This window comes from Falco biarmicus, chromosome 4 (genome assembly GCF_023638135.1).
Source record: "Falco biarmicus isolate bFalBia1 chromosome 4, bFalBia1.pri, whole genome shotgun sequence".
In the NCBI taxonomy this organism is placed as follows: Eukaryota; Metazoa; Chordata; class Aves; order Falconiformes; family Falconidae; genus Falco; species Falco biarmicus.
This window is the reverse complement of record NC_079291.1, coordinates 34,620,258-34,643,215: the sequence shown is the minus strand read 5'-3', so window position 1 is coordinate 34,643,215 and position 22,958 is coordinate 34,620,258. Positions and strand designations below refer to the sequence as shown.

The following is a 22,958-nucleotide window of genomic DNA, read 5'->3' as shown; positions in this document are numbered from 1 at the left end:
GTAAGAAAAGGAGGCAACCACGTGGGAAGAAAGATCAAAGGTACAACTGGACGAGATAGCGCTGCACACCGGACCTGCATCCCATTCCTTCCTGTGACAAAAAACATGTCTGCAGCTGGCAGATGATCCGGCGTAGTTGTCTTAAAAAAAAAAGGGGGAGAAAAAAAGAAAAAAAAAAAAAAAAAGAGAGAAAATAGAAAGTACAAAGTGGGACAGAAGTCAAAAAGGTTATATAATTTGAGTCTATACATGGAGAAAGAATGAACAGGTCTTCACTCCTGAGACCCCTAGCATTTATACCTTTAACAAGAACAAGGCAGAAATAACTGTATTTTTCCTCTGCATGTCAGTAAAAAGCTAAAATAACTAGGATCACCAGTCTAGGACCTTGTCTATATAAATGCTCCATATATCAGGAATTTAAAAAATTAAGGTGAATTTTGTTGAATACTTGACAATGTGGTAGCAGAAAGTGGATTTGAGTAATGACCCCAAAATGTGTCGAGTCTATTTTTACTTCAGGCAAATGCTATTTTCTTATCATCTCTGTCTTGGGAAGTTTACAGTGAACAGTAAATCTTATCTTTACACATCAGTACCTCATCAACATACTCTATACTCCTTTCCCAAATCAAAATATACTTCACTGCATCAAAGAAATCCAAAAAGACAAGCACATGGCCTTTAAGTAAAGAAGGCTGCAGGAATGTATTACCTTACTCATCATATATTTATAAATAACTAGTATGTGCAAGTTTACGTCAAAATATGGCCACTACTGGCCATAGCCAGACAGTTCACGGGCTTTATAGTACCGCTGAGAGGTTTCAGTAAGGTTTCTGGAATAGAAATTCAAATGCAGAATTACGATGGTATAATAAATAGTCAGTTTATGAAGATTTTAAACCAGAATTGCTTATATTTTATCTTTTAATTAACAATTGGCTTTGGTTTCCTAGTCAAAAAGGACAACAAACAGACTTCTGTCTTCATAAAGAGCATGATGCTAATCAAGTCAATCTGCAGCACACGTCTTTCTTGTTTGACCACCCTTATGTTTAAGTTAGCTTTAGAAAAGCAGCCCCCATGCCTAAGTACTTAATAAAAAGTTGTCCTGGGTAAAGCATGTGTTTTTCAGTAAGGGTTAGAAATTCTTGTGGTTTCTGAAGAAGCTTTTTTTTTTTTCTCGTTTTTCCAAGCAAGATGTCTGATCCCATTGTCTTCACAGTGATGCTTTGTCTGACTAAAATCTATGGCTAACAGTGTTGTTTCACCACACAGCTGGCCACATGAAGCGAGCAGCAACATGGTCTACCTTTACATCATACAGGTGGAAAAACTCTCACAGGAAGTGAAAAGACTTAAAATACTTAAGTCATGCAAGTTCCATCAGACTGATACAACCTGGACTGACACAACATCACCTAGTTAACACTATTTTCAAGAATAAATGCATTTAAAAATTGAAGCCCTTGAGTCAGAAACAAAGGCATAACTCAGCTTCTCTTGTCTGTTCTGCTTTTTGTTAACAGTCACAATACCTTTGGACTGCTGGTATATTTACAAGACTCAAAAGGTCCAACTGTTGGCTTGACAGTAATGAGTAAGATTCCCATTGATTTAATTAAGTAACACCCAGCACCACCACTATTATAAGCTCTAGTAAGCATCTCTGCATAGCTATGAATATCTAAATACCATTTGAAAACCAGACCAAGGTCTTAGAAATGCTTAGAAAAACATTCAGAATTGACTAATATAGACAAACTATCCAAATCCCACAGGCAGGAACAGAAATCACTAAATAGCTAGGGTCAAATTCCTCTTCACTCAGAGGGCCTGCAGCAGTTTGCATCACTTAGCCTTATTCAAGTCCTCAAAACAGAGCTCGCATTAAAATATATCAAATGACTGCAAGGCAAATAAATACAATCAAGGTCACAGAAGGAACAGAGCTGCCAATAAGGTAATAAAGTATTTTCCTTTGAATTACAAAGTTTTGGTACAGCAGGTGAATTTTTAATAGTACACTAACGACAGAAAGCTCTTATTTCCAATAGCATTGTCAAAATGCATCTTAAAGATCACTTAAGCTTTAGGTTTGCATAATTTGTTTGTTTTTTTTTTTTAAAGCAGAGTGCATGCAGATTGCTTGCAGCTCTTTTATTTGAGGGATTATTTCAACAGCCTATTCTTGGGTAGCTGACTTGTAATGTTTCAACGTGCGAGCAGAAGGATCAGTAGCTTTAACCCATCTTGGCATCCAGTAGTGGGGCAGCCAGCTGCTTTGCCCCGAGTAGTGCTTTTCAAAGATCTGGCGGTAGTAGTAACTTTCTTTTGTTTTAGGAGGATTGAAAGGATATTTCTCCGCTGCCTTTTCCAGCAGAAGGTCATCAACCTACAGACAAAAGCAAAACTCAAGTTAAGGCACAAATACATTTAATTTTTACAAGTCAATTTGCTGCAAGTTAAAGATACGCAAGGATTCACCCACCACTGAATGGCCATAGTTTTTTTTTTTTAAAGAAGTCTATTCTACAGGCAGAGGTTTCTAACAGGTGAATTTTGGTCATAAGCTCCCTTGATCTCTATGAATACGTAAGTATTTTCAGTGCTTTTAATATTTCTCTCTGTGTTATATGTGAAACCCATTTCTGTTTGGGTTATAATCACCTTTGTTAGTAGGCTCACAAAAACTTCTTTCCTATACTACTCTTTGCTGTGAATCAACCGAAAAAACTTAAAGCAGTCTTTTTGCACTACGTAAGTGGCTTCATGGGGTTTTTTTCAGCTCACGGACAGCTGTTGACTTTGCTTGTATAACCAAGCTCTTTGCAATGGAAGACCTGGGATGCAGAGGCAAAGATGCCTGCAGTTGCTAAGTTGGCTAAGAAAGGGAGGACGAATAGTTGCACCAGGAGACAATTTCTAAAGCAGCTTCCACTGCCAACATGCTGTCGTAACTCCTCGCAGCCATGAAAAAAATTTGCCCCTACTACACCAATACAGGCTTGGCACAGGCAGCACAACACTGCTGCCCAACCTAACTACTTTCTTGCCTATGGATACAGAGAAAGAAAATGAGAAACAAGCAGCTGGTGGTAGGACAGACAAGCACCCGTCCACAGACTTGACTACACATATTTCTGCACAACAAAGCTCAGAGCTCTGGTGTAAATTGAGTGTTATTCTTTCCTCTCAATGATTAAATTGCCTCTGTACACCAGAGATTATTATCCTTTGTCCAAAGCTGAAGCGCTGTAAGTCTTCATTGGTTAGCAATGCAAGTAGAAGCTTTAAAAAGCAAAAGGGCTTAGCTAGGCATGGCTGGAAAAACAAATGACATGAACAAGAAAGGACATTATAAAGTCATTATGCTGTTACTCAGCCGCCGAATAAGTTCATGCAAGTGCCTTCAGCTGAAGCAGCTGCTTTGCGTGTAACCTAGAAATTGTGTGCCAACACACAATCTAATTTGAAATCCAGATACTTAAGTGATGTTCATTTTCCTTACACAGTCATTTTTGTCAGGCTCCAGCATTTCTTTGTATCTAGGATTTTAAATGCCTTTAAACAACTCACGATAGCGAGGGGACTGTTGTTTTAAGTTTATCTTGCCCCTCCACCACAAAGTTACTGTCATACCCAGATCTACTCTCCCAGCTAAGCAGGTGAGCTGTCTCCCCTTGGCAGCCATACCTAATACACTTAAAGGTGAAAGACAAAAAAAAGTGGGGGGAAAGAGGAAAAAAAAATAAAGAGGAAAAAAAGAAAAATAAAGGAAAAAAAAAAGAAAAATAAGCGGTATGATTGTACCTGTTGATCAATATAGTCCTGAAGAATAGAAAACCAGGATTTCTTTATTGATGCTATACCATCACTGAAAGCTTCTTTGGGTCTCCAGAGTATTTCTTTGGGAAGCAAGTTGGAATCTTCAAAGGATTGTCTTAAAAGGTGTTTTTCAATTCCATTCTGTTTGCAGAACAACAACAATGTCATGAGTCTTGAGAACTGCAGGAGAAAGACTTAAGAAATTGTTTCCTTTCCGAAGGTCTGGTCAGAAAAGAGTTCCCAGTAGCCCAACAATCCAGTGAAATACTTAAGAACGTGCTTGACTTTGAGTAAAGGACTTAAATTCAGCACTTCGGTCATGCTTAGAACACGTATCAGTGAATTTGTGAGCTTACACTTGGGTCCAACCCTAGTTTTACATACCTTTGGGGTTCGCAGTTCTGCTGGTAGAGATAAATAATAAGACGTAAACCGATGATCCAAAAATGGTACTCTCAGTTCAAGACTAAACAGGGGAAATAAATAGAAGAGATACTGAATTAATCCAACAAGTCATCTACTTACAAATTCCATAACCTCCAAGCTTTCCCTGTATTTCACAAACACAAGGTTTTCTGCTTTTACTTGGAAGAAAATTCACTTGCATATTCATTACTATCTACATTTAATTTAGCAGTTTATAAAGTTACGTATATGGTCTGCACAGATTAAATAAAGACCTCAATGATTTATGATGCCACCTGCTGGACAGCTTGTAGTACAACGAATTTCAAGACTACAGTCCTGCAGGATTTGCAACAATTTTTGTACCATGTAAGCAAAAACACATGTAAGCAAAAAAAAAATCCTTTTGCCCCCAGAGAACTACCAAGTCACTCACTGGAATTTGCATCAGCATTTGTAAAGGTGTCACAGAACCAAGCAAAGATTTCTGCTACAATTTCTGAAATCCATGTTTGTTTGTGTTTTCAAGAAACAATGAAAAGGAGTCCACATCGACACCATTAAGTTATTGACTACTGATCCTGCAGCATTTGCACAAGTTCTCTCCTATACCAGTGGCAAATAGACACATAGGAGTCTTCCTGCTTATATTCTCTTATGCACACCATGGCTTCTAAGGACACTGGAGGCAACAAATAAGATTACAGTAACTGTGTCTTCAGTAGGAAGAACCCCTCTCAGTGCTTCCTCAAGAGACATGCTGCCCAGCTTCGAAGTCAAATGCAGACTTTATACTGCATTCTAGTAATTTCACTGTCTCTGTAGCTTCTCTTCTGATAAAAAGCATCAATACTTCAGATAGTACCCACCTTCTTTACCTAAAAAAAAAAGCATTATCATTTAGCAATCAAGTACTGAGGCTCAATTTCCACATATACTGACAATAGTTGCATTGCAAGTCTTTCCCTACAGTTATTTTTTTTTTCTAACTGATAAAGGTACTTTAATAATTTCCTCTCTACTCTTAATTCCTGTCCTTTTCTGCATAAATCTGAACTTAAGTTCAGTTTTAATATGTTGATACAAGGGTTCTTTCTTCCTATCAGAGCTGTGAAGCTGACCCCAGCTTCTCTTCAAGAAATGGCAACTCTCCAAAGAAAAGCAGTGTGATATTAAACAGCTTTGAATATGCAGCCAACCTTTCCAGCACAAAAAAAAAAAAAATTCTGAGGGAAATGGCAGGTCTCCTGCACTGTGTCCATCTTTTATATAGTAAAGAGAAACATAACGGGGTAAGTCATATGGCAGCATCATGTACAGTGAAAGTTTCCCAATAGGTAAGTCGCTTGCTTTGCCAAAGGTACCAACTTTTTCTCATCTATATCCAGCTTCCCAACAATATTCTCCTTTTAATTCACATATTTCTTTAGTAAAATAGTGCTATTTTCTGCAGTGTACAATTTGGTAATTCTTTAAGGTATCAGTCACACAGACTTTATCCTAACATCTCTTCAGTACAGTCAGCTACCCAACTCAATGCACAAACTTTTTTGTTTTTTTAATTCTTCATATGCATACTGATTTGATTCTTCTTTGTTTCAACATCAACAAAACCCAAAGTCAAATACAATTTTGCCTTCCTTCCTTAACTCTGCATATTTGTATTTCTAATTCACTGCTTCTATAAAGACTAGTGCGCAATCCCAGACAAATGCTCAGCCGGCAACAAAGTGGGCCCTATAGTCACAGAAGACTGGATTAAATTTTACAGTGTGGTTTTCTGTTGCTCAAATTCCTTTAGGCTACAACTTCAATTTCATCTTGGGATACAAACCCCCAGGCGTCTTTTGCTTCAGAATCAAAAGCTACTCTAAACAGATCCAATTAATCAAGAGGTACTGCAAGCAAATGAAATCAGATTCACAGATTCATTCCTCCTCTATCTTACTGTTCAGAAACAGCACCCAAATCCATTGTCTTTGCTCATCTGCTGAAACTCTTTACTAAAACATTGTCCGTAGCATTCACAATAGTAAGTTTGTCTAGTAGGGTTTAGAACAGAAATGCGATTGATGATAACTCTGAAGAGCAGACTTGCCAGCCCTTTGGACTGTGAGCCCTCAGGCTGTTTCCCATCCATTGAGAGCACAGGGAACCCCGAGTGTCTGTGCATACCTGGAACATTAGCAATGCCTGTTCTGCCAAAGTGGGTGGTGTCTTGAGTTAAGATACAGAGCTCAAGCAGAGCATGGGAGTGCACCCTATTTGCTACTACTACTCTGAAGACCGATGATCATCTTAGAGTAGTTTAGACCCAGACAGTAGGAATAAAATTATCCAGCATCACAATATTCTGAATCACTTTGTAATTCAAACAGGAAGAACAAGTCAACAATTAACTGCTATAATTTCCTCAACAGCAGCAGGACTTTTAAGATCTTCTTAGGGTTTGGAATTACATGAGTCCCCAGGATCCAAGAAGTTACCCGTGTGCTGCAGTAGTTCTGTCTGCGCGAAGTACATCAAACAAGTACAGCTCCTTCAAAAGCCTCTCACTCTCTTCTGCAGCTTCTTCGGGAGATGGTGCCTGTAACCAGACATATGTGTATAGCACAGACTTGAAACAGCTGCAGTGAGGGAACCGTTACTTGCTGTCCTGTGTTTGAGGTGTCATGGTCACTGAGTGATCTCAGAATTATCAAAGACTACATACAAGAAATAACAGTATCAGGAATTTTTGAAGTTCAAAAAAGTTATTTTTTAGATGGTTAACTTAAATCCCTCAGAATTTATGCCACCTCAAGAGAATGTCTCAATAAATATACAGCTGTGACAACCCTCAAACATCACACCTTGAACCCTCTATAGAGATTTTCTGTTGAAGGAGAGAACAAGCAGGCTTCCTGTGTAGGGAATATATTTACCTTATGGAAATATATATATCCTTGTGTCAGCTCATCTGACCCTTCTCCTGAAAAAATGACCACACTGTCCGTTTTCTTCCGTATATATTTGGAGACAAGATACATACCTTAAAAAAAGTATAAAATTACTAAAATACAGCTACGTGTATGATGCTATATACAGCTAACAGTTTTAAATTTAGTATTTCAGAAGTTTCTCTCCTACACTACTTTTTTCTGTAGCAAAGAATTGCAATACACTAAAATAACAGCTCACTGTCATTTAAAGCCACCAACAGCCATATTAACTAGAGTGCTGCAAGTATATCTAAACTGTGTAGTTACACTTAGCCCTCAAAATCTCAGAAACACGTGTCTGTCTGTAATCCTGGGAACACTGGAGGATTCCCATGGGAACACAAAGAGGAGCTGTTCTGACTCAGTTTGAAATTAAGCACATGATTAATCCAGCAGTCCTGAACAAACCATTTGGCTTTGGAGAACAAAACTACCAGCAGAAATTGCTGTTTAACTCTCTGCCACTGTGGGTTGAACAGGATGAAGCCTTTTTTTTCAGGTTTTTTTTAAAAGAATTATTTATTAACCAGAATTATGCCTTCTCCTCATTGCATCTTTCCAAACAATATGCTTTTATATCAAAGGTATTAGAGATCTAATGAAAATGATCTAGTTCACTATTTTTCATAGTAAGCAGCAATCACAAAGAAAGATGGTAGATGAAAAGCTGGCTTTATTTTTTAAAGAAAGACTTCCAATATTTAACATTGTAAAATCCTATCTTCATGTATCAAATTCCACGCAGGAACCTAGGTTTTCAAAACTGTGTTGCCTATTCGCCTTACTAACTTCACACGCACCCCCACCCCGCCCCGCAGTTTTAGGATGACACAAGATTAACTGGGTAAAGTATCAGTTAGCAATACACAGAAGGTCACATTGGATTAGGCTTTTTCACCCTTACGAGGCTGGCAAACCTTTGTAAGAAGCTGCTGGTGACTGACTTCATTTCTCAGAATCACACATATGTTGTAAGAAGTCTACCTGGCTTGAGCACACATTACCATAGGGTGACAAGAAATACTTCACTTTTGTATTAAAATTATGCAAGGAAAGGGTAATTATAACGGTTTTGCTATAACAACATTCAGTACCTCAGATAACCTATAAATTTTCCCCCTTCCTCCAAGATTTATACTTATCAAAGCAGAAAACCTAGACTTGTAGATCTAATGTTTCTTCTTCATGTAACTTGTTTTTCATTCCAAAGCTTCAGGAACAGCTCTTGACAATTGTTTTGTACAGTTGGTGACTTTGAAACTAATAATCGTTTTTGCCTCAGTGTGGTACCAGAGGGAGCAGAACCTGAGTCCCAGTTCCGAGGTTCTGCAACAGCTAAAGGATCTAGCAGATGACTACATGATTTTGCATAAAATTTTGAGTGATATAAAGCAAAGACTGTTCTTTTAAAAAGATCTTACCAATAGACGCTCTTATTGTTGTTATATCATAGGTTTCCAAGGAGAAGATAACCTCCTCTATTGCCTGAATTCCCTCTTCAGAATTAAATATTACTTCATGATGTTCACTGCCTATATGTGCTGCCACCTGTTTGTAGAAGGTCACAATAATGTATTGCTTTTCAATTAAAACATTTTTTAAACATACGTTGTGTTTAACACACACACACACACTGAGTGAAAGCACTGATTTCCTTCTGCCAGTGAGAACCCTATGACATTAGGCCAAGAAAAGAGGATACTGTAGCAGCCCCTCTGACTTGCAGTGGTACATTCACCAGAGGGAACGCAGTCTCCCTAATTAGTGTTTAACCATGATTACAACAGACCATCCAGCTGCTTGTCCAAAGCACAACAGAATCTGTAGAGGCTCTAAATACTTCAGATATTTGCCCTGAAGAGAACAAGTAGCTCAAAAGCAGTAACAATACCTAAAGGGTACCTCAGGTGTCAAACAATTTGTTCAAGGCTCTTAATTCAGAAAGCTGATGATTAACTTACAATATTTAACATATACATAAATGCTGTGGCATAGGACCCATGGCATGGAGATTTACCTTAAAACCCAGAGGGAGAATTAAAGACAACTCTGAAAGTACCTTCGTTCTGGTAAAAATGCAATGCGAGCCCATCTGAGTCTTCCAAATGCAAGAGAGAACAGTTAAGACTGAATTATCTCTTTTGTAAGGTTTAACTGAGCAGCAAATAGCGTACTAAATGATTTACTGCAAACTGATTTACATTAGCAATAAATGAATACTCAGCGTTACTATTAATACCATACCATGAAGTTAGCACCATTAACATGCACCGTTTAGCATTCAGCAGCTCAGAACAAACTGAAAGCAATGCTTTACTATACCTTTCTGGCAGCCAGTAAGTCGGGACTGTTTTCCATTCCAATTGCAAAGGTTTGTAATGGATAATTGATGTTGATTTCTTTCATCAGTTTCAGAAGAACAGCTGCAACCAAGCTGGAATCTAAGCCTCCTGCCAACAAAACAAATTATTTGGTTAGGTGGTTTTTGGGTATTTTTTGTTTCTGCTGAAGGACACTGAATCTTGATAGTGGAATCTCATGAGCGGGCTTCATTTTTAAGCTGTGCAAATCCAAGGTATTTCTTGTACGTGTACACATTTACCTCTGCTTAACAACAGAATCAGGCAACTTCAGTGGAACGTCTTCAGTAATAGTTGTTAGTACTTTTGGTGTCAGGAGCATCAGTGAAAACCCTTAAGATACACAGAAAATATTCTAAAAACATTGTACTACTACAGAACATGCTCCTTCTCAACTCCACTATAATAGGATCTATTCTCCATTTCAAAACTGCTCCCTTATCCTCTTCTTACCTACACATTTGATAGTCCACTGACAGTGATATGGAGAAATAATGTGAAATGGGGATAATGGACACGGATTGTGATTGTATGTGTCTGCTTAAGGAATGTGGGTATGGTGACTAGTCATGGGTGGGGTGACAACTACAGTTTTGAGGAGAGCCTGCCCCTCTTCCTCTAACAAAGGGGAGACAGGGAGACGCCTGCCCTTCTTCCTCTAACAAAGGGGCTATTTAAAAGAGAATAAGAAAAGATGAGAGACATTCAAATGCTGTCTAGAGGGAGGGAGTGCTAAGTCTCCTTGCTGGAAAAGATTGGGTGGTCACAATCACCTGAAGAAGATCGGATGGTCACAAGAACATGAATCACCTACAAACCTGCAAGACCACCACATTCCAGGAAACGGACTGATAAGCTAATTAACATACGAAGCGGGGTTTAGGTAACGAATATGTATAGGCGTTAATTGAATATTCATTTGTTCATTGTATAAATGTGAGATGGTTCGTCACTTTGGGTATGCACGCTTGTGGAGGAGCAAGCGATCCCCCGTGCATCTGCGCACAATAAACATACCTACTTTATAACTTTCGAGTTATAGAGGCTAATTCCGCACGTCAACAGAACCATGTAAATTTTTTTGGTTTGCTGTTTGGATAAAAAAGAATTAAGTAAAAGAACAGCGCATTTAGTGTACGGATTCCACTATTCCCCAATAATTTTTCAAAAGTATGTTTCACACATTTTGAGTGGAATTAATTTTTTCAACATCACTTCAAAGAGAAAAGTTTCACTAGTGAGATTCTTGGGGTTTTTTTTCCTCCTTTCTCAAGAGGATGACAGTGGGAAGGTTTGAACAGTTGGGAAAACCAACACAAAATAAAATCAAGAGATGCACAAGCTGCCTGGAAGGCTTCATCTTCTTATTCTCATGAGCTAGCTCTGCTAATCCTTGACTAGTTCTCCTTGTTGCTCCCCTCTGAAGTACTGAGCAAAACACAGTATCTGTTCTCTCACACCTGCCTGCAGTTCTTACAAGCAGGAGCCAAAAGAGTCTTCTCTGTTTCCTACAGTCTGCATGTGTTTTTTAAGCTGAATACATTAGCATCTATTGCCACCCTGATCCCCTTTGTGGGCACGCTACCTTGTAAAAAAAAAATCTGTAGAAGTTACAGGCAGTCTGAGAAGAGAGCACAGAAATCAAACCAAGAGCTTAGGATGTGGAAATCAAGAAAATCAAAACATGAGTTCTAACTGTGAAGTTGCAGAACTCCCTCCATAATTGGAACCAAGAGCATTTCTCCAACTGTGATGCTCCAAGCATACTCAAAATTGTGAAACACCGAGATACTCACGGGCACTTAATTTTGCTACTAACACATTCTGCATATGCATCTGAGGAGCTGGTGACTGCCTTCTAATTTGGTATCTGAGATTTGGGATTTGAACAGGTTTTTACTGAAGCTGGGATCTTGCAACTCTGCATATCTCCCCATTTCATTTACACCCTTCCTTCTTTTTATGATGCCACAGTAAGGAAATGGTCCAAGAGTATCTCCTAGGCAGTTAAGAGTTTATGATAAATGAGTGTGATTACTCATGTTCAATGAATGCATGAACAGCATATCAGAACTCTAAGCACAAACCCACAGTAAATAAGATGTCAGTCCCACAGCTACAAAGCCTTACCTCTGTAAAGTACCTCTGCAACACTGAACCACCAGCTCACAACACTGATCAGCTAAGTTAGCTTGTGGTACAGTAGGTTGTTTGCTATTACCTCGCCTGAGAAAAAGAGTGTAGCAAATCATTTTGGTCTGGATGGTCCCCTGTAATTTGGTAAAACAAGGGCAGTCTAGGATAGAGGCTAAAGCAAAGAAGGCGACAAGCAGGAACTTCACTTTTTACAGGGATATGAAACACGCTAAGGCTTTTTTCTATGCTGAATCTGTGCAAAGTGAATATAATAATTACATTTTCTTTTTAGACACCTACCTAAGCATAATTCTCATATATTTAAGTACATATTGGGTGATTTTTAAGTAAGAATATTGTATTTCTTTTGTCTTAGTTAAAAATGGTTAGTGTCTCAACAGGCCAACACTGCAGCCCACAGTAAGCTTTAAAAGCGTAAGACTTTCAAGATATTTGTAAACTGGAAAACTTCATAACAAATTAACAAGTACTCTGCTTTATAAAGCAAATGAAGATTCAGATCACTTCAGGTGCATCACAGCAGAACAGCCAGTATACCTTCCTCTAACTAGCAGAGGATGGGCAAAAAAGAAGATACAGAAACATTGTGATTCTTGCTACTTACCTGACAGAAGACAACCAATCCTTCTGTGAGCCATCAAACGTTTTCTAACAGCATTTTCAAAGAGAATACGGATGTTGCTCTTCACTGTTTCAAGATCAAAGCCTGTCCAGAACAGAAAAGAAGATGGGGGGGGGGGGGGGGCAGGGAACATTCCAAGAAGCATTACTTAGATTTTGTTGGATTATGCTATTAGGAAACAAAGATGTTTGTCTGGATTTCCTTTGATAATGACAGCATGCAAATTCATCTTTGTACATGATCGCCTACAAAACCAGCAGTCCTTAAGTCCCTACATTATAAATGTTCTTCCAGGGTTTTTTATTTAAATAGCACTTGTTTAAACCAATCAAGGCAAATTTTATACACAAAGATTATATTTTTTTTCACTTTTTAATCAGAGTAAGTAGCAAATGCTTTGCTGTACTACCTGAAGGCAGAGTTTCCACTGTATCATAGGCAACGTGGAGTGGTTCATCTTTATAGCTATGAAATTTTACTAATTCCACCGATACAACCTTGCCAGAGGGCTTTAAATCCAACACTTCATAATGACCCGGGAGAAATGGTTCCACTTTAGGACACAAGGATGTGGAATGCTTTAAGTTGATAAGTCCTACAGAGAAAAGAGGGGGTGGAGGGGGAAAAACAAAACAAAACAGTTTTTTACTTTGATAGTTGCAATATACAAATATTTTCTCCAGATATTAAATTTGGTATTAAAAAACATCATTCCGACTTGGAGTTTGCCCTGGCTAAAGAATGATTCTGCTTCTGGCAGGTTGCACACATAGATCTGACCATCTCAAGCTGAGGCAGATAGTAGAGAAAGGAAGTCAGCAAGTTTTACTAATTGGTGAGCAGCAATTTATCCCTATGAGCTTTATGAAGAGAAGAGCACTTTTCAAACTGACTACATAATATCCAGGTCAAGGTGTAATATGTTTATGAGAACTCAAATGACAATTAATTTTAAATACAAAATGAGTTATTAAGTGTAGTCAAGCTAACAAAGGATTTGTAATAAAACTACATCACTGAAGCAATTGCTTAATAGAAATCATCAGTTCCAGACTGATCTACACCATTGCTAGTGAATGCCAAGAATCAGGCTTGTAGACAAATGTCATTTCCAATCCTCTTGTGAAAAAGCATGTTTTGCACCTGCTGGTCACCTGATTGCTCCTTGAGGAACTCTACAATGCTGAATGGCTGTTAGAGAGGGACCACTAATTCACTGCAATGGTTACAGGACACAGTCCCTAGAACTTTCACTTCCCTTCCTCCTTCCCAAGAAGCAGAATGGTACAGCTTTCAGTACTAGTACATAGTACTACTGTCAGAGAAGTCAACTTAGATTGGAGTCAGATAATAAAATTGACATACAGTAAATGGGAAACACACAAGTAATTGTAAAAGTCAGTTTTAGCCAAAGTGCATTTTAGGCAAAAAAGTCCCTTTTGGCACTGTTTGGATTTGTTAATACAAGCGTCAAAACTAGAGATAATTACTTAAAAAAAATGAGGAAGGGAAAAAAAAAAAAAAAAAAAAAAAAAAAGAGAAGAGTAGTGAATGTGTCATCTCAAAGGACAAAAATCACCGTAAATAAATTAACTGTCACTAGAAAACTACCCAATGATGCAGGAAATTTCTGTAGGGTTTTAAAATTCTTGGCTTTTACAGATTAGCAGTTCCTGTGGCATTATTTCTCAGTTCACCAAGGAGCACCAGGAACAAATTCTAATATAATTTATTGTAGCATAAATCTAGCCTAACTCTATAGACTACATTTAACTTTTGGGTAATATAAAACATCTTGGGCTCAATACTGCTATGATTTCAGAACACAGAATTATAAAATTTAATAAGCAAGTTATTTTAGCGATATTAAGGACAATTAAACATCTTAAGAGGTATACTGTCTATGGTTTTTGTTTTAATAATGTGTAGTTCTCATACTACTAAATATAGTTCATTTATTACTGAACTTAAAGTTCACTTTCTCTTCACACTTAAAGAAAAGCCTGAAAAAGAAGTTTGTCTCCGACAGCAACAGCTAAGATTATTTAGGCACTAAACACAACTGATTTTACCTTTTGCCTCAGAACAGACACCCAAAAATCCATCATCAGTCAGCACTTTAAACAGTGGTCTGACTCCGTAAGTATCTCTCCCCAGAAACACTTTTCTGTTTGCAGTGTCCAGAAGGATGAAAGCAAATACACCATCTAGCATGGATGCTGTTTGTTCTATTCCTCCTCTGTTGTAAAGATGAAGGATAACCTCACCATCCACTAATGTTTGATATTCAAATCCAAACTGCTTCTGCAACTAAGAAAAAAATATAAAGAAAACCCATGAATAAGCATTTGCAAACACTGACTGCTTATTAATTGAAAAACCAACACCATTCATGTAATTGTTTAATAAGAAAGCTTTTTTTTTTGTAAAATCACAGTTCAAAAGTTATATAAACATTTCCGCCAAAGAAGGAAATTATACTTCTGTGTTTTGAAGTATTACCCGGGATCATCTCTCAGACAACTCAGACTGACTTTGCAGTCTTAAGAAGTCACATTGTGGCAAGATTTCAGAGATACATTTCTATCTGAGGATGTCAAACTGCAAACCCTTGACCCTGGTCTTCATAAGTACTAGCGTCCCCATCTCCCACAGACAAATGGCAGAAGCAGTCAGCCACTGCTTCTAGAAGATGACCAGAAACAGACACATCATTTATTGTAGACTCAAATCACTGGGTGCCACTTTCTTATCAGATAATAACAACATTTACATAAGCCTCACCCTGCCCCAAAGCACAAAGACACCGGTAACATCTCTGCAACGTTTATTTCTGAAGTACTTTGGTTTACTTATGCCGTCACTGCAATTCCTCAGTGGGTTTTTCTTTTATGCACAGATAATTTCTTTCTGCCTAATCTTGCTCCATTCCTCAAACTAACCTTCTCACTCTGCCTGTGCAGATGGAGTGGGGGAAGAAGAAATTAGCTGTCAGACCAAATACTCTTCATGTTCTTGTGGTGCTACTCTTAAAGTCCTTTCAGTATCTACCAGACAGTGGGAAAGAGGGGGTTTGAATAAAACACTAACAAGCCAAGAACACCGCCCCCCCCCCCCAAATCAGTTATCAGCCTTCTAGCTGAAGTTCTTTGGGCTTAATTGTTATTTATGTGGTAGTCTTGGATCAAATTGAGTCAATATTAACATAACTAGTCATTGCCCTAAACAAGGCACCTGTTTCACCAACGATCCTTTCCCAGGTAGGTTTCAGCCACAAGCCTGAAAGAAAAATCTCTTTTTGAAGAAAGAAGGTACATAATGTAGTGAGAACTGAACAAAATCCTGCAGATAGCAAGTTTTGCATAATTAAAGTCCCCTTAGGACTGTGCGTGTTGCAGGACTGAAAGTAATTCTTACTGCTTTCAACAGCAGCAGAACCACAACGCATTGGTACAACAGATTTCACGTGGGCAGGGCAAAGTGCATCTCACCTTTCAAACAGCCAGATACTTGAAGATTGGGGGCAGGGGGGAACGAGGAAGTATCTCCTGCCTATTCTGTAAAATTCCCAATGATAGTACTGATATCACTGACATCAGTGACAGCAGCCTGACTGACTTCAAAAATGTGATGTTGGAAGTACTAAGCACATTATTTGTATGTTTCTGATACTACCACACTCAGTTTGTGATTCCTTTTAAGCATTCAGTTTCAGCATGATTCAGACACAGTCACAATTGTAAGCCACTTTATACCCTAAATTTAGATGATTTGAATCGCCTCCCTTTACAAGTAACACAGGTGGCATGAACATCTCAAGCACAGGGACTGAGGCGCACAGACAATGTTCTGCAGAGCAGCATGCCCATCAGGGACATTCAGATGCTTTAGGAAGTAAGTACAGAGTTGCTGCTTGTTTTGTGCCCAAGAGACTTACTTGAATGGCTCTCAAAAACCCCACAAAGCATCTGCCTTAAGCTGCAGATACACAAGGACTTTGGTAGTATACTGGAAACATCTCCCTAGTTCTTGCTGCTTTTATAAATTCATAAGCATACATGCCATACATTAATATGAGTGACATATCCCATCTAGATAGATATGCAGAAATAAAAATGCAATACCAGCTTAAAGAACAACCCCAAATAACTGAAGAGCAAGATGGTCTAAAAGCATTTGCATTATAGAGAAGGGGAGGAAGAGGCTTGGAATTCCCCTCCCCAAGAGATAATGAAGAACGCATCATTATTTTAAGGTGATCAAACCCAAAGATATAAATACTTACTGCCCTCCTTGTCAATTAAAAAAATGGTTTTGTTAGTATTAAAGACTAAGTATGTTACTAAGCCATCAGATTCACAGCTTATCAAGATGACTTACTGCCTTTTAAATACTAGTCATTTTATAACTTTTAAAATTTTTCCTGATATTCTAGTCCACCACATTTTGAAGATTTTCTGAGTATCTACTAGTTTTGAAAAAAAATAAAATAAAATTTAAAAAAATAAAAATGCTGTATGATCCATACAACACCTACCTGTCTGAAATTGTAGATTTCTCCATTGTAACACAGCCACAGATATGGGAATTTCTTCACCCGGATAGGCTGCATACCATATAACTGATCAACAACGGCAAGGCGATGGAAACCAAAACAACAGTTGGTGAATCCATTGACGTTCTCAAAACGGAATGCGTCGGGACCCCTGTGTGCTATCTTCATGGCACTGAGGCACTGGACAGAGAGGCACTCATCGCTCCCAAACAGGGCCCAGATACCGCACATCGTGAGGCTGTTGGGTCTACCTGAAAGTGGAAAACCTGTTCAATAAAGACACGGATGTTATAAGCAAGAGTTGACACCTAGAAAAGACAGATAATAAACGCAGGCTATTAATCATTTAACTGTCAAGAGGACCGGTAAGAGAAGAGCAGACTTTACTTAACACAAGGTAAAACCTGGTGTGCCCAGAACACACAAAGCAACCTTTGGCCGGCGAGAAATTAGGCTTAAATTTACCTTTAGGCACACTGAGGTTACCTACGATTGTTTTATTGAGCACAAATGGAACGAATCATTACCGGCATTGCATGCGATCTGTTGAAGTAACACGACCTCAGCAGAAACGTTAACTGTCCTTTCAGTATATAAAGGGGGCTTGTAAGAAAGGGTCAGAGAGGCTTCTGACCAAGGCCTGTAGCGACACGATAAGGGGCAACGGCTTCATACTGACACAGGGAGGGTTTAGGCCCGCCCCCCCCAGCGCCACGGGTGGTGCCGGTGAGACAGGCGTGGAGGGAGCAGCGTGGGTGCCGCGCCGCGCCCCGCCGGCAGCCTCCCGCGGCCCCGGCACGGCTCCCCGGGGCGGCAGGCGGGCCCTGCGGCTCTCCGACCCCCCCTAACGGTAGAGGAGGGCTGAGGCTGAGGTCCCCTGCGCCATCACTGGAGCTGGAGGTCCCCAGCCTCAGCCGCACGCTGCCATCAGGGTTCGGAAGGCCACAGAGCCTACAGCGCCGCGGCCACCGGAGGCGCGCCGAGGGGACCCGTGTCGCCCCCTCCACGCCGGTCTCGCCTGACAAGCGATGGCGCTGGGGAGCGCAGCCCCGGCACATGGAGCGGGGCTCTCCGCTACCTGGGGCGGCTTCCGGGTGCTCCACGCTGCCCGCGGCGCCCCCAGCAGCCCACCGCAGCCACCCGGGGCAGGGTCCCTGGCGCCCCCCCCCCCGCCACGGCCGCCCCTTCCTCCAGCGGCTGCCGAGCCCCTCGGGGCCGCCGGCGCCCCCTCACGATCCGGGGCAAGGCGCGGAGGGGCCACGCGGGCTGAGGGCGCCGGCGGGAACGGCGGAGGCCAGGTACCGGCCGCCCGCCCCCGAAGGCGGCCCGGCGCGGCTGCGGGCCCGCCAGCCCGGCGGCGCCCCACCGATCGGCCCCGCCGCCCGGGAGCCGCCGCTCGCCCCGGTGCTTACCCCGTCCCCTCCGCCGGCACAAGGAGAGCCGCCGTCCTTGCGGCCGCGGGTGATGAAGCAGGCGCCTCCCGCCGGGCCGGCCCCGCCCCCGCCCCCTCCGCCGCTCTGGTGAAACCCGCCGCGAAGTTTCATCATGCAGCGCCTCGCGCCGCCGGCCGGGCCGCGGCCTGCCCGCACGCGCCGGGCTGGGCCCGCTCCGCGGCCGTTCCCCGCGGCCCCGGCGGGGGGGGCCCGCGGCGGGGGGAGCCGGCGGGGGGGGCTGGCGGGCAGCCGAGAAGCCCGGGGTGTGCCGGCTCTCCGGGCCGCGGTGGGAGCGGGCGCCGGCAGGCCTTGCCGGGCTTGCGGGGGCGGCTCGCCGCCGGCAGAACCCCGGCCCTGGAAGGCTGCCCCAGCCGCGCCTTGCATCATGCGCAGCGAGGAGCGCTGGGGCACCGGCGTGCGGCGGCTTCAAAGCTGCTTTGTTGGGTTTGGCAGAGAGCACTGGCAAAGGTTGCGCCTTTGGAAGCGTTTACTGAGGACTTTGAGTTTTGCTGTGTAAAACTCGTGTTTGGATAATAGACGCGGGGGGTACGAAAGGATTTTGATGCCTACCTGAACTTCGTTATCGGACAGTTCTGCCTTTGAGAGTGCTAAAGTGAATGAAATTCAACTCTGAAGGCGAGGATGTGAAGTGCTGAATACAAACCTTAATTCTCCACACATACTTCTGAGAGCCATCAGTAATTTGCGTGCAGTGTGCTTTCACAGCTCGCTTCAGCAGACTTAATGTCAAACTGCAGTGCGGTGGTGCATAAAGTTCTTCAGGTTATGCAGACTGTCAGCAATAACTAACTGTGGTCTGTGTGTAGAATTTTAAAAGGACCTTTAAGAAGCTGTTAAACGGCGATTTTTAGGCTTTAGAAAGAAAAATGTGTCGAAGCGTGCTATGCACGAGAAGTAGACCTCAGTGCTGACCAGGAATAGATGTAGGAGGCTTCTGTGCGGCACGGTTTCACCTGAGCACAGGGCCGGCCTTGGCAGAGGCAAGGCTGTGGGCAGCCTGCAGGTGCCACAGTCCTCAGCACACGCAATGGCACACCGAGTCACCGCTCACAGACTAGTGGTCGTGCTGGGCAACCCCTTATACCTTGGGGTTTTTTTCCCAGAGATCTAAATGTCACAAATTGTGCGTTTTAGAAAATTACAAGAAATAATTGACAAACATTGTATTAATCTAGGTTGTTCTGGTTGGTTCTTTTGGGTTTTTTTGTTTGGGTTTTTTTTTGTCAAAAACTTTTGTAAACAGCTTTTCTTTACATCTTTACTTCTTTACATCTTTACTGTCCACACAGGAAAAGATTTTTGGACAAGTCTGATCAGGCTTAAGTTGTTGTCTGGACATTTTCATTTTATGAGCAGTTCCTGGTTCATAACTAGATTTCATATGAAGCTTTACGATAGTAAGTCACAAAGCACTTGGTAAAATAAGAATCTTTTCATGGAAAAACTGGAGCAGAGAGGGTGAGAAGCAACTTGCAGAAAGTGGCCTGGTAAGGTTGGGCAAACACAGCCAGGGAAGAGCAAAACCTCTTAAGCTCTCATTAATGTCTGCATCCTTAGGGCACACCAGGTAGCAGCCATGTATTTATTCTCCTCTTTAGTATCACTTTGAAAAACTGGGGATAACTGCTGCATTTTACTGTCTTGCATGTTTAATCCCCTATTTTAATGGGGTCGATGGGACTAAAGGCAGAAATAACTACACACAATCTGTTTTTAAACATTGACAGTGTTACTGTTCGGTAGTTACAACAGAGCAGGTAATAACTGCCATTTTCTAGCCTTTTCTCTACTATTGCTAAGTAGCCCATTACAGTCCCTTTACATTAAGTGATGTTCTTTAAGACAGAGTCTTTTTCAGCATATCTGCAGACGGTGCTAGATGTAATTACACCCCTAGTCTCACAGCTCTGCTTTTCGCAGTCGCACCTTCCCTCTGCGTTTTCTCCTTCCTGCAGACATTACCATGTGTAATGGTTTTTCCAAAGCATTTTCTTCTCCAGTATTCTCCTTTAAAGTTGATCTTCCCCTCCATTTTTGTTGAGAGGAATTTAAGTTGATGCTAGCTGGATGGAGAGACAGGTTTGAACAAAAATATTGCTATGAGTAGCTGAGACACGTTCTACTTTGTCTCATCAGTTCAGTACCTGTGAGTAACCATCTGGCCACAGGCTAAAACCATTTAAGAATGGCTGAAAAACAATGTAAGAAAGTCCCTGATTAATTAAGAAGAACTTGGATTAGTTTTGTTTCTAATCAGCTGAAATTAAAGGCTAAGAGGTTTCTCTGAAGGCAACAGGTAAATGAGTAAATGAAAGGTCAAAGCAAACAGGGACATGAATAAAATGTAGAACAAACTGTTGCAGCTGCATGACTGTTAACACTGAGATGGTCACTGTTAGCTCAACTCTCAGCTGAGCATTGCTCATAACTGAAGTCTGTGCTCCTCTTTTTTTTTTTTTTTTTTTTTTTTTTTTTTTTTCCCCTCACTAAAGATGAATACCTTTGCTGCATCCGTTGGATGGAGTGCCACCGATACCTGGAAGACTAGAAATATGTGAGTTCTGTGAGATCCATGAAATCTGTTTGCAGAGGAGGCAGAACTGAGGGGAAAGTGGAGAGGACAGACTGTGATTAAGAGACGTATGGTGAAGGTCTTTTGCTTTCACAGCAATGACTAATGAATTAACATGTAGTACGTGGGGGTTTTACAGGGAGCAGCCTCCTGAAGGTATCCCTCATGCTTTCTGGCTTTTTGCGTGAGAGAACATGTTCCGCCTGATTTTGGGATGGTGGCTTTCCCAGCTCTCTGTTCCCATCCTTTGCTCTTGCTGGAGCTGTGCAAGAAAACAAGATCTGAAGTAGAAAACAATGACTGGACTTAATATTAGAGAAAGACTTTCCTTTTTCTGTCAGCACCAAATGCATGACCTCTGCAGTTTCTCAGACACAAATTGAATGCCCTTTGTTGATGAATGGATTCATGCACCATATCATTACGACAGGCAGGACTGTAAGACATCAGAAATTCTATCGATGTGCCTCAGCTCAGCCTTACACCAGCCCTTTGCATGGCAATTGCTAGTGAGTAGCAGTGCAACACAGGCATTCGGCACCCCACCAGACCATCTGCATAGTCATGGACCGTTAAAGATTCATCACCAAAAAATTGAAGGAAAATAAGGAAAATGCTGAAACACTTTCTACTTTTGAAAAATGGGAGATTTTGGCTGTGGGAATGAGAGGGATGTCTCTTATCTATGCTCTCATGACTCCCTTGGCATCCAGTATCCATTTTTAGCTTGGGCCAACTATTCTCCATCTGGCTTTGAACACATCCTGAATTGCAACTGCAATACTTTTCCTTCTCCAATTCTAACTTGTGTAGTAATGGAGTCATGGGAATAGTCAATTTCAAGTTTCCAGATGCCCCAAGCTATCCTTTTCTCAGCTCTCAGTGACTGAGTATTTATGATGTAAGTTGGGCATAGATCACCAAGAATCCTGTGTTTTCCAGCTTGAAATTTTTCCTTGATGTATTTGCTCCACAACACTTTGCCACACATCATCACAGGCCCAACTGAATCGGACATGCTACTATTGATTTATTTGGCTTTGCCAGCATCCACAAATTACTTCAGTGTTGAAGTCTGTGTACTTTATGCATTTACATCCTCTGTTCCTGAATGTGCGCTAATAAGACTCTAACGCCATTCTTGGGGCAGGGAGTTAGTGTATGGCTTCTTTTCCGCCAGGGAAGAGTGACTTTAGACAGACATTGCTCCATGATCCAGCATTGTAGCAATAACAGAAAATGAAGTGGCAAATGCTCTTTCTGGAAGCAGCCTGGTGTATTTTCTAGGACAAGGACTGAGCCTGAAAGCAGAAGGCTGTTTCTACTGACGGAGTCACATAAATAATATATTTCATACCCTGGTTATCTTTGCAAATATAAAGGTGTGTTGGATGCATGTACATTCACCAGGCAACAGTTGTAGTGCCAGGTGTTCTGGTAACACACCCCACATCTGAAACATATGGTTGTATGTCAGGGACATTCATATGCAGAGAGCAATCACCTTTTCCTATTTTGCTTTCCCTTCCCCAGGAAAATTGTAACACAATGTGCTCTTAAAGTCGGAGTTTTTGCACTCAAGATCTCAGGCAGAACCATACTGTAATCCCTGTAATTCTGAATATATTTATTTTTCTTTTTTTTCCCCTCTGTTATTTTCTTTTCCTTTGGAAGACATTTAAAGGATATGCAGACTACCTGTCTCTCCTCCAGACAAAATCCACTCTTTCCTAGTATAGAAAGTAGTTGTCTCCCCCACTGGGAGTTCCTATTGCTATAGCCTCTCTTATTTAATCCTTTTTCTTTTCCTTCTGCTTAATAATGTTAAGCTTCAAAACGAATAAGACTTGCTTTGACCTCAGAGTTAGAGGTCACAGCACTGAAGTGGTAAAAGAAAATCTTTTCTAGAGCCCGGGCATTCAGAACTTCAGTAAAGTACTAGGAAGGCATATCTAGTGCAGCAGTGAGAGAGGACACAAAGTAAGGTTATTTGTTATTGTCTGCACGAAAGACGAAGTGTT

At 41.2% G+C, this 22,958-nt stretch overlaps 1 protein-coding gene across 2 annotated transcripts; it reads right to left on the bottom strand.

Moving 5' to 3' along the window:
* Positions 1–497: 497 nt before the first annotated feature.
* Positions 498–18,480, bottom strand: ASNS (asparagine synthetase (glutamine-hydrolyzing)). 2 transcript variants are annotated; one of them, XM_056334447.1, is made up of 12 exons: positions 18,324–18,480; positions 16,894–17,177; positions 14,429–14,666; positions 12,766–12,951; positions 12,339–12,440; positions 9,540–9,667; positions 8,639–8,765; positions 7,161–7,267; positions 6,723–6,823; positions 4,216–4,297; positions 3,817–3,972; positions 498–2,398 (listed from the first exon to the last, which is right to left on the bottom strand). In XM_056334447.1, exons 2-12 carry the CDS (start codon positions 17,140–17,142, stop codon positions 2,189–2,191), a joined length of 1,686 nt encoding a protein of 561 aa, XP_056190422.1. In that variant the 5' UTR covers positions 17,143–17,177; positions 18,324–18,480; the 3' UTR covers positions 498–2,188. The 2 variants fall into 2 exon arrangements, with proteins under 2 accessions (XP_056190422.1, XP_056190423.1); XM_056334448.1 differs by having other exon boundaries at positions 16,894–17,162; positions 18,324–18,410.
* Between the last annotated feature and the right edge of the window lie 4,478 nt (positions 18,481–22,958).